This window comes from Ischnura elegans, chromosome 9 (genome assembly GCF_921293095.1).
Source record: "Ischnura elegans chromosome 9, ioIscEleg1.1, whole genome shotgun sequence".
Lineage (NCBI taxonomy): Eukaryota > Metazoa > Arthropoda > Insecta > Odonata > Coenagrionidae > Ischnura > Ischnura elegans.
The window spans coordinates 4,866,324-4,878,279 of NC_060254.1; the positions used below are offsets into that span (position 1 = coordinate 4,866,324).

Genomic DNA, 11,956 nt, shown 5'->3' on the forward strand with positions numbered 1-11,956 from the left:
TTCTTTTCTATTTTTTTTGGTGTTTGTGGCCGATGAATGGTGGTCTACGGGTCGTTGGGGTATCCCTTTGTTTTATTCCTGTTGTTTAAGGGGATCCAATTATGAATACGTCCGACGATAAGGCACCCGCGTTTACCGTGTATCGGGAGGTCGCGAACGAAGTAGACGACTCCGACGACAAGAGCGCGAATTCGGGAACCGATGATTTAACTGACACATTCCGGGGAATGCTGTTAGATACGCCGGGTTCCGGCATGAATGGGCAAAGTAAAACACAGCGTGAAGGTGACAAGGGGGGCGAAGCCAGCCGAACCGAATCGAGTCACGATTCTAATGATGATTATGTGTCTAATAAAACAATCTTATTGATGATACAAAAGATAAGCGCTCAGATTAACGCTCGTAACGAGAGTATGAGCGCTCAGATTAACGCTAATAATGAAGCCATACAGAGCATGCGCTCTGAGATGAGTACAAATAATGAAGCCATACAGAGCATGCGCTCTGAGATGAGTACGAATAATGAAGCATTGCGTCAGGAAATTAATCATAATCTACGACAGGAAGTTAGGAGTTGTCATGATATTCTAATGCAGGAAGTTAATAGTTGTCATGATATTCTACGGCAGGAAAAGTCCGTAATTAAAGATAAACTAAACAATGGTGAAACTCATTGCCTAGAAAAGGTGAATGAGATCGCGAAAAATGATCGCGATGAATGTCTAAGGGTGGTTGATTCACAAGTTGAAAACCTAGAGGTGCGCACAGACGCTCTAGAACGCTCTTATAATGACATTGCAAATCTTAAAAAGCACGAGGAAAATGCCGTCGAAATAGACGAACGCAGGGTAAAATCGCTCGAAGCGGAATTTGAGGCATTGAAGGATAGCGGCACGCCAGTAGCAACGGCGACGTTATCAAGTGAGTCATTGACGAAGCCCGTGTTCTCCGCTCGAGACGCCGATCACCCGATAGCGTTTTTAAAAGAAGTGGAAAATTGTCTCTCGATGATTACCGTTCCGGAAACGATGAAATCAAAAATGATTTTTACTGAAAATTCGGAAATCGGGAGGGAAAATAAATTTTGTTTGCCACCCGCCAGTTAAAAAAGGCTGGGCTCAAAAGAAAGCGTAGTCAAAACAAGACCCATTCAAATTTTCATGTCAGGGATTTAGTCTTGTTAAGAACACCTAAGGTGTCTGATACCCAGCTTGGGTTGTTTCATAAGTTTTTTCATTTGCTCTCGGGTCTATTTAGAATCTCAAGTTTAGTTTTAGTTTGTTGCTCGTTCATCTGGCTTATTCTTTCCGCGATATGCATGGATTCATCTCTTTCGTTTGGACACATCTTTTTCATTCACCCCTTAGGAAAGAGATGCATCCATGCAGGGGGGCGATGTGACGAAAAGCCTCGTCACGGCGCATTCTGCGTCCATCTCTTCTCCCCGATTCATATTGGCGCGCGGCAACAGCGAGTGATGAGCGACCTTCTTTTCTTTTTCCTGTGTTGTCTGCTAGAATTTAGCATGTCTTTTGTTTTGTAAAGGGTATATAAGGCCCGGTATTGTGGGATGTAAGGTCGATTCCTGAGAAAGCGGCAGTTGATCCGCTAGAGAAGACGGAGGTCAGCTGTGACAGTGCCAAGGTGGGGCGACAAGACGGGGCTGCGGCAGACGAGAGAAAGCGGCATTTTGGAGGTCGGGCAACGCGACCAGGGGAAGGGCGTGCGGAGAGAGAAGCGTGGAGTACAGCGAGACACGAGAAAAGTGTCCTTGCTTTTTCGTCAGGACATCACGACATCGTCCAAGGATTTGCGGGAGGTGGTTCCCCGCGATCGACGCATCGTGACCCGGTGGCCAGGATTCGGACCCGCCGTCTTTGACACTTAAGTACTCTAAACCCTCTCCCGGGACGGGGAAATAATCCCGATCCCTCCCCCGCTCCAGCCAGCCCACGCGCCCTGTACGAAGAAAGTCCCCCAGTGTGCACGTGTGTCATCCTAATACTCATGTGGCTTCTGACACAAGCTCACGTCTCTCTTTCTCGGTCTAAAGACCATTTTTAATTGTATCACGATTCTCCCGTTCTCGTCATCCCTTCTGGTTGACGTCAGACTCATTTTTGATTGAACAGAACGTGGAGCATGTAACATTTGAAAGTAGAACGACGAACATTACTCATAATTGCCTTTGAAGTGCAGCAAGATTTCGAGTGCCCGTGTCATAGCAATCTCTGAGAGTATACAGTTGTAAGACCCCTGATCACTCAAAAGGGGAATCAACACCGATTTGGCAGGGATTCTGTGAAGGAAACTCAGAGACACTCTTTACAGGTTTTTTATTGTGATCACTCTCAGCGACGATACATTAACTGCTGCCACTGCCACGCGCTGTCTCCTCGCAGCTCTCTCTCGGCGCACCCCTCCCCCTGCCGCAGTGCTTGTCTTTGCAGTTCCCCATGGTAGGCTTCGCATGGGAGAGAGGAAACAATGCGCTCCCGTGGAAATGAAGAATGTGATGATTCGGGGAAGGGGGTGAGGAAATAGAAGGAAGGAAGAGGTGTAGGTATCTGATATGCTTACTAGCTCAGATGCTAGAGGTGGAGTGGGTAATAGTTGGGATGGGGCGCAGGAAGGTGAAAACGGAAGCCGAGCTGACAGAGGTGATCCTTACACAGTGTTATTTTTGTCCATTTTTGTTCATTTACCCCAATAATCATCTCATCCCTCATTTATTAGATATAAGATTTCTCTTTCTTTTTGTGTATGGCATATTTGCTTCATTTTTATTTTTGCAAGTGTATCATTGATGTCTCGCCTAATTCAGCATCACTATTCCATCCCTCATTAGCGTTTAAGGACAGAAGTGTTCGTTTATTTTTCTCTAATAAATTTTTGTATGACAGTCATTCGCTGTGTACGAGGTCATTCATCCCCTTGCTGTGCCATTGTGTTTAATGCCGCGAGTTCCCATCTTGACCGCGAGCCCCAGAACCTACGAAAAATTAAGAACTCGGATAATAATCTCAGTTCGACGGTGCATGGCTCACGGGAGCGTTCCGTCACAATATGTTGTTTTGTGTATTTTTATGCAATTTCATTTCTTAAAATATTCTTCGCAACTATAAATAGCATTTGAAGTTAATATGGCGACCATAATGTCAATAATCATGCATGTAATGATGGCCCTTGCCTATGCATTATTATGATCTTTAAATTTTATTTCCCAACTTGGAATATTCGAAAAATAGCTATTTACATACACTCAGTGAACATGAGTAACTTGGAATGTTATCAGGAATATTTATTAATGATAACTGTTGTTCAAATAGATTCCCCTAGTCATGTTATCTAAATAGCTCTAACTGAGTAGATCATGGGGGCACAATTATTAGATATCAATTGGAATTTAAACGACCGTAGTCACCAACAAGGAGCTCTCAAGCCGTATTTAGCTTGTGATACAATTGACGGGTATGATTTATGCTAATCTACGCTCCTCAGTGATTGTAATATAATTTAGGGTTAACATTTATCCTATATTTAGGAAAGATACGAAATATCTATGCTTAACACTTCAAAATAATAGTAAATAATGAAATAAACAGCATTTGTCACTCCCAATGGAGCTAATCTTGCATATTTGTATACCTAAGCTTCCCATAGACAAACACCAATTCGAAATCGCCGGCGTACTGCCGCCTTCACGCAGAGAAAATCCGACAGGTTCAGTTTTTCTGCGACGATGCAGCGAGCTGGAGACGTGACGTCATCAATTCTCAAAGACAGGCTCTGATGGGCTCGCTAGCTGCGGCGTCAACGCAACGCCGAACTGTGAAGGCACCCTAACCCTTTCACTACCAGCCCATTTCAGGATGTGGGATGTATGAAGACTGCCAAGGCTATTTTCCGGAGTTAGCAACATTTCACATTTAAAAATTTTTCAGCTACTTAATTATATTTAAGGTCTCGATTTTTTTCCCAATTCTTAAGATATGTTTATATCTTATAACCATAGATATATTATGGGGGTTTGCATAAATTACAGCCGTTGAAAAGGCCACAATCACGAAAAAAAAAAGTGAAATTATTTAGGCCGATAAATCAGCCCCTGGCAGTTTCCGCTCTACCAACGGTGGCAGTAAAAGTAGAGATGTGCGAATAGTATCCGCGAATACTCGAAAACCTCGAATACTTCGAATACTCTGAATTTTGCGGCCTACACTGTCGTTGGTAGTTGACTTAGAAAATTGTAAAGAACTCAACGTTTAGTGCATGCAGTGCCGTTATAGACTAGTTGACGAACTACATCAAATTCGTGGATTAGAGCGGTGAAAAGAGTTCGACGTGGGGAGCCAAAAATGATTGGGTGAAAAAATCCAAAAAATCCCCGCTTTCCCCACCAGGAGAACCTCAGTGCCATGGGATAGTAACTACGTAGCACAATTCCCAAAATCCGCTACCCCTCCATTCAATAGCCCTCGGCCACTCCTCCGATGCTTTCCTCCTCTCCAATATCAAACAAAAGGTGAAAAGGTCCCAGCTCGCGCAGGGTTCGCATCACGAAGACCATAAATGAAAAGCTTCAAAAGAAAATATCCAGTTATAAGAGAATAATAGAATCTTGTTTCACCCTTCCCTCTTTCTCCCTCCAAAAAATATGAAGTTACACGAGAACAATAGAAACGTGTTTCGCGCCCTCCCTTTTCTCACCCACTGACCTTTTTCAGCCTACCTGCTTCAAAGTTCCCAGTTTCTGGAGGTCAACTGCTGCATGAATCACCTATTAGCCCAAAAGGTGTCTAACAATGACTTTCGGCTTAGCTCATTAGCGTCTGATTGCGGCCAGCTCAGGAACTATTTGAAACTCATTCATCTTCCAAAATTTTGTCCTCATAATATTCTCATACAACCGGGCATTTTCCAACAACACAACTCTTGAGCCAGGGAAATTCAATCATGTGCCGTTCAGTAAGACAAAGTGTAATAGACCCAAGAAAGAATTTTTCCGAAGTATCCCAGCCCACATCCCACCTTGAATGGAATATACTCTCGTTGGAACATCAGTGAACACAGATGACATTTTGGACATTGAAACTGCTATAGAGCACAATCGTTCCCATGGTGTAGTGTGTTAAGTATCATGCAACAAAATAGAAGTTTTAAAACAGAAAATAACCATTGAAAATTATTGTGATGAATAAACACAAGTAAATCGGTGCTTATAGGGGCACATATATTAGTAGTAAACAATCAAAAAGTGAATAGAAAATGATGGTTAATCATCAAACGTTTTCCATAGGGCAGATTGTTAGTTTCCATAAATATGCTTTCCTGTGCCCCACATCTCATTGGAAAGAAAAACCATAGGATCATAAAACACCAGTGCACTTCTTTCTATAGGCATGTGCGTGAGCATCACTCATGTGCATGGAATGAAATATTTAAGCAAACCATTTACATCTTACTTTGAAGAGAAGAATTCACAAGCTCATTCAGTTCTAACTAAGGGCAGGGTTGTACATTCATATAGATGAATCCAGTTTTGAGAAATTTCACTGGAAATTTTTTATATAAACGGTTGGGGGTGGGAAGCTACAACGGCAATTTGTTCCCCGTTTTGCTGCCATGGCCTCTTGACTGATTTGCTGAGAAAGAAAAGCCTGGCACACATCTAGAGGGGGGGGGGGGGAAGAGGGAGAGAACAAGATGAGGCTTTTAGAAAATTGAAAAATGCCTTTAGAAAATAGAAAGCAGTTACTACAGATTAATCATTTCAGCAGAAGACTTATGGAATTTTCAAAACATTGAAAAATATTCAAAAATTTTATTTCTGGCCCGGGTTTAGGCATGACATGAGTCGTTACGTGTGGGAATGTAAAAGCTGTAAGAACATAGTGATCTGGCCGGTTTGATGGAATCACAGAAGATGATTAAACATTGGACAGTAGAGTCCATGGATATCATCATCCCCATGCCCAGGTCTAGGCAGGGATCCCATTACATTCTGATGTTTGTTGAAAATAGGGTAGTTTCCTTCATCAAAGAAATCGAAAGGTAGTGATTAGAGATGGGTCAAAAAGAACCGAACTGCCAAAACGAACTGTTCACTGAAATGAACCAGTTCGAAAATGAACCGTTCTCTAAAACACCCTGTTCACTGTTCATGTTGGCACTGCACAATTGCGGCGTACTCGGTACAGTAGGTATGATCATCAAGAGGCATTTTGAACTGCAGCTTACTCGAGCAAGTACGTTGTGGGTACAACAGATGGCGGTTACGAGGGAGGCCATCCAAGGCCGCCGAAGTGCGTCGTAGACGACCGAGCCACTCCCCTTCTTTCTCTACTATTCCCCTCCGATAGCCACTGAACCGTTCGTTCTAACTAATATTTGAACTGATATTTAAAATATTAGTTCTTTCGAACCGTTCGAAATAACTAATATTTGAACTGATATTTAAAATATTAGTTCTTTCGAACCGTTCGAAATAACTAATATTTGAACTGATATTTAAAATATCAGTTCTTTAGAACCGTTCGAAATATTAGATCAAATATTAGTTTCCTCGGGGCGTTCAGTTGGGATATCGCGTTCATTTTGCTTTCGTATTTTGAACATTTGTGGATCTGTGGATGCATCTCCAAAAATATTGTTTAAAACGCGATTCATGAACTTAGGAAACGATTGAACACATGATTGTGAAACATTTTTTTCGGTCCCTTTACCAAGTTGATATTTGGACTTAGTTTTTGGCGCCTACGATGAAATTTTAATTTTTTAAGTGCGCTGTATTGTGCAATGTGGATGCATCTCCAAAAATGTTGTTTACAACGCGATTCATGAACTTAAGAAACAATTAAAGTCTTTGGACTTTGTTTTTTCAGGTGCATCATCTAACTAGGAGTTTAATCGTTTCTTAAGTTCATGAATCGCGTTTTAAACAATATTTTTGGAGATGCATCCACATTTCACATCACATCGCACTTAACCCTTTCGAGACCGCGGAGTTTTCGTCTTAGCTTGACTGCTGTACTGCTCCCCAAGAGACTCTTCTTTCTCGTGGTACGGAGCATTTTTGGAGGGCATTCGTTAAGAAGGGTCTCGCTGAACCTTTTTCGACCCCTCCACGGTGGGACTCCGTATTATCTCGGACTCCAAGAGTAGTTGTGCTCCCTCCTTTCCGGGTTTACGACCATACCTGCGGCATTGGTTCGCGGTCAACTTATGTATTGCTTATATGTATTTAGCAAATGGATAATTGTTGCTTGCACGTAAATTACAGGCATTGAATATAATTCCTCATTTTTATCTGAGCATTGTCAAATTTTAAACGAAGTTCTAAGGCCATTATCAAAGCATTTAACGCAGCAACAATTTCCATGTTGATGTTTATACATAACTCGAGATAAGTTAATATTTGTCGTAGAATTACGTTTAAAAATTGTAAACGCTGCTCAAAAGACAAACAATTCAATTCTTAGTTTATATTTCTTGAGAAATGAACAAATATTTATTTCGAAAATTGACTCTATAAACAATTGTATGACCGCTGTCCCTTACCGCTGAGAGAGGTTATAAAAGACGAAGGGTCCGGGTACCTGCTCCCGGATTCGGAGGGTTAATCCTAAACCCCGAAGCGTTGGGTCCCGAGACAAATGCGACCCAAACCCACGACAGTCCTGAAAGGGGGAGAGCTCGAAAACGTATATATACGGGTTTCGTTTTCTTGACCGGGAAAATCTCACACGTATATATACGCCCGTGGTCTCCCGGGTCAGGAAACGTCCACACGAATATATACGTGTACGGTAGGGAAAAGTTAAAAAATTTCATCGTAGGCGCCAAAAACTAAGTCTATAACTAAAAAAGAGTATATGATGACAATATAAAATGTGTACATTGTATCCACTATTTATGTTTTTCTTAGGTTGGTCGTACAGATATTTACTTTTAACTGGTTTAATCTATATTTTACCCTGCGTCGCTTAAGAGTTCTCAACTGATGATAGTGGGAAACACATATTTGGCTCCAAATTACATCAAATTACTTGTTTGTATCTGCAAACTTTGGCAAGCTTGTAATAACCTATTAATCGCACACCACACTAAGCTTTCATGTACTCTAAACGCATGATAAACAATATTTTCTACCAGATGACCCTACCTGTTCACTATGAACCGATATTTTGAACTGTTCTTTTTACTGAACAGGATCAAAGTGAACGGTTCATAAAAATGAACAGTTTAACCCACCTCTAGAAGTGATTGTGATTCGTTACCCACGATTAGTGTCTTCATAATATACAAATTATTTGGTTTTAGAAATCCCAGTTTAGACGAATGTCAATGGTCATTTTTAACCTCATTTGAAAAAGGCCAGATTGGCGCCCATGCCAATCCACTCCACGTGACGTCACAGTGGCCTAGTATCTACACGAGTAGATAGGAGTTTTACATTGTCTGAGATTACCTATGCATGCATGAGCCACAGAGCTCATGGAAACATGTCTTAACAATCAACTATTAAAACTGCCTATGGTGGGAAAGTTTCCTTTGTTTGATAAGGTATTAATAATCCTTATTAATCCAAGCGCTATCTGCTAGCAGGTTACTCTGCTACCTGCTAGCAGCCTGCATCGTAGCAGTGCTCATAGCCTTGCACCAAGGTGGCAGCCAGAATCAGAATGATGTCACATGGATTTTTCCCAGCATTCAAAATTAGATGTTGCGTTTTCGCATGCTTGAAAATTTTCACTTTTCATTTAAACGCGAAAAATAGATTAAAAAATCATAAAGCGTGAAATAAGTACTCCAGGAGTACTTATTTCACGCTATAGTACATCTTTTAATTTAGGCAATAAAAAAAATAGGAAACCATCCTATTGCATTTGGTGGTCGATAGCAATACCAGCATTCCGTCAATAGTCAGCATGTGGCTTAATATTGTTGCACTCACGTTAGTAATGAGTGTGGATGTCCGGAAGTAATGATATCTGATAATGGTGCACAGTATGTAGGCAAGGTATTGAAAAGAGTTGTTTGGCATTCCTCTGCACCACACTGCTCCTCCAGTGGCATTGGCTGGGGTATATTATCTGAGTGATGGGGATTTGCGTTTTGGTTACAGTACGGGACTTTAGGCACTGCGGAGAGAACCGCAAAGGTTGCAGAAGTCGAGACAGCTAGTGAGTCAACAGCTTGAGGTGTTTCCTTTCCATTTACCTTCCTTTTTCTACCCCCTCTCCCTTCCTTAGAGATACAGGACTCGGGACACTTGAAGAGTGTAAGTCACCGAGGGAATCACAAAAAGGACAAACCTTTCATTCCCTTCACCTCCAATCAGAGTGCAGGCGGATTGATCCTCAACTCACTTTTCCTGCACTGGCACCCTTATTTGCACCTTGGTTATCAGATTCTAGTGATTTGAGCCACTCGTCATCAACCACATCCAAAGCTAAGCAGGAGAAACAGTGCCATATTACGAAGTGTTTAGAGAATTTTCAACTCGAAGCATACCTCTCCATTAATGCTTGGGAGTCTTCTAGCTTTCTGTCATAAATCTAAAAATTGCCGAAGGAATTGAATTAAAGGTAAGATCAGCAATTTATGGCATCAAAAACTAAAATATGAACAGAATGCTGACAGAAAGTCTACACTGTTTCACATTTTCATGAAAATATGAAAAATGCTTACTCAAGGCCTAAGATATTGAGTTCCATTCGATGGCATGTTATGATACTCATAACGGAATAACCTAAAACCTATAGAAACTTTGTACAAATAGAAAATAGAGGTACAGTAGGTAAGGGGTCAATCACATAACTACATTTAGTCCAATATTACATCATCCAGTTCCTTCAGCACCTCGGTACATTGACAACACATTAAGTAATTTTTGAGCACTTTCCACGACATAAAAACCAGCAGAAATGGTAACTAACAGAGAAATCATCCGATAAAATATTACCTCCCAGTGATATTCACCCACATGGCACTTGAATTCTTTGGTTAATCACGCTTGCATGAGAGAGGTCGTAATGACAAAAAAAATTAAAAATGGCTTTCTCTTGCAAGCGGAATCCCCACTAAAAGGACCGGATACAAAAGGAAAAATGATCACAATAATGAAACCAAAAGTTGGAAAAAACGCACTTACACTTTTGTGGTAACGCCACTTGTAACCAGAAGCTGCGCACGAACTAATTTATCAGAATTGGCCAATGTTTCCAAAGCCTTTAAGGCAGCATTATGCTTCGCCTCTTTCTTGGAACGCCCACTTCCCGTCTCTAAAACAGAACAAGTTTTAATAGCAACGAAAAGTTTGAGTACTTCATAAGCAATGGATTATCGCCCATACCTCGGACATTTCCTGCTGTCACGACGTACTGAAAGAAAGTATCGTGTCCAGCACTATCCGTAATGAGCTCATACTGAGGAGTAAATCCCTTTCTCAGCATATACTCATTCAAAGTTGACATCGGCGTTTTGGCCGTGGCCATGATGTACCGGTTAACGCCCCAATTCTAAGGGAGTGTTTCTACCTAATACACACAAAATAAAGGGCATGAGAGTTAACCAATTCACTACAACCATAAACACGTGAGATGACTTATTACATACCTCTTAAATTATTCAGCACAATACACTTGTCACGACACACAGTTAACCACCAGCCCCGATACCGAGCGCGTTCCGAGATTCACTGGCAGTACTGCCGGTGCTGCCAAACCGTTCCGAAATCAAATGGCAGTACGGGCAAGGGGGCGACAGAACTGCGATATATCGTATAGAAAACCTCTTTCGATTCGATTTTTCCGGAGCCCCAGTCCCAGTGGTCCAACGGCCTACCCAACATAGAGGCGCTGGTGTAGCCTGTTTTTCTGTGCAGTAATGAACTGGGGGCTGCCATATTGAATCTCGATGTAAACAAACGTGATATTGAGGCTTATTGATAATCATTAGTGTTAACTGCAGACTTTTTTTATTGCTTACAGTGTCCCTTACGATTTTGGAATGTGCTCGATGAAGGATACGAGTCTCAATGATCTTGGTTATTGCAAAATTGCATGGGTATGAAATGTATTTGGTGATGAAAATGTGAGTAATTCTGTTTCCTTCATTATTCCATTTTGATTTCAACCTGTGATTAGCTAACCTTTTCTCATGTTTTCAAAATTTTATGGTGTCTTGTATTCCTTATATTTCAATATGTTTTTCATTGTACTAGCAGTTTTTCTAGTGTTCAAACTACTCATTTATCGCTAGTGCTATGCTTTCGTTTGTTTAATGCTAATCATTTTGTTGGTTATGTATGTAATTTGCTATTTCAACTCTGTCCTTTCAACTGTTTAATTGTCATTAATTGAGCATTATTCATTAAGTGTTCTACGATGTTTACATTTCTTAAAACTTTAATCTCTTTCATTTTGAAGTAAGAACTTATTTTCTACTACATTGGTATAAAATATTCTTCACTTTTCTCGTTTTCTACTTTTGGAATACTTTCTTTCGTATAAGTGATTGATATTAACTTATAAGAACCTTTCATTTTAAGACTCCTCTGCCAAGATATGTTGCATATCTTAATGGGTACTCATCATGAACAACTTCCTACGAAATAATGTCCTCCTTTCATAATTAAATAATTATCTTCCATGAAATGATATCCAAACTTGCATGCTTATTTCTAGTGAAGTATTGTTATGGTCTATGGTTTCAGGATTAGCATTGTTTTCCCTGTACCAGAGCTATTGCAAGATACATCTACCTCAAGGAAAATTGGGTCACCCTCTTTGTCTATAACTGTGGAGTGTTTACTTAAGTAATGGAATCTTTCTCCTATTACGCAAAGGCTGCTCATCTCATGTTGTCATTGATATTTGTTGCTTGTGCATTTCATGTGCTTGTAGAATGGTTAACTTTCTCAGATTTCATCTCTTTAGTATGTCATATTGAA

At 40.8% G+C, this 11,956-nt stretch overlaps 1 protein-coding gene across 1 annotated transcript in view; it reads right to left on the reverse strand.

Annotated features, from left to right (window-relative positions):
* The window catches only part of LOC124165432 (RISC-loading complex subunit tarbp2-like), a 55,471-nt gene extending 44,729 nt beyond the window's left edge, over positions 1 to 10,742 (reverse strand). The window contains exons 1-3 of the mRNA XM_046542841.1: positions 10,621 to 10,742; positions 10,358 to 10,541; positions 10,157 to 10,286 (exon numbers count right to left, since the gene is read on the reverse strand). Of these exons, the coding sequence (XP_046398797.1) occupies positions 10,157 to 10,286; positions 10,358 to 10,499 (272 nt within the window). The 5' untranslated portion in view covers positions 10,500 to 10,541; positions 10,621 to 10,742. The remainder of the gene's footprint in view (positions 1 to 10,156; positions 10,287 to 10,357; positions 10,542 to 10,620) is intronic.
* Between the last annotated feature and the right edge of the window lie 1,214 nt (positions 10,743 to 11,956).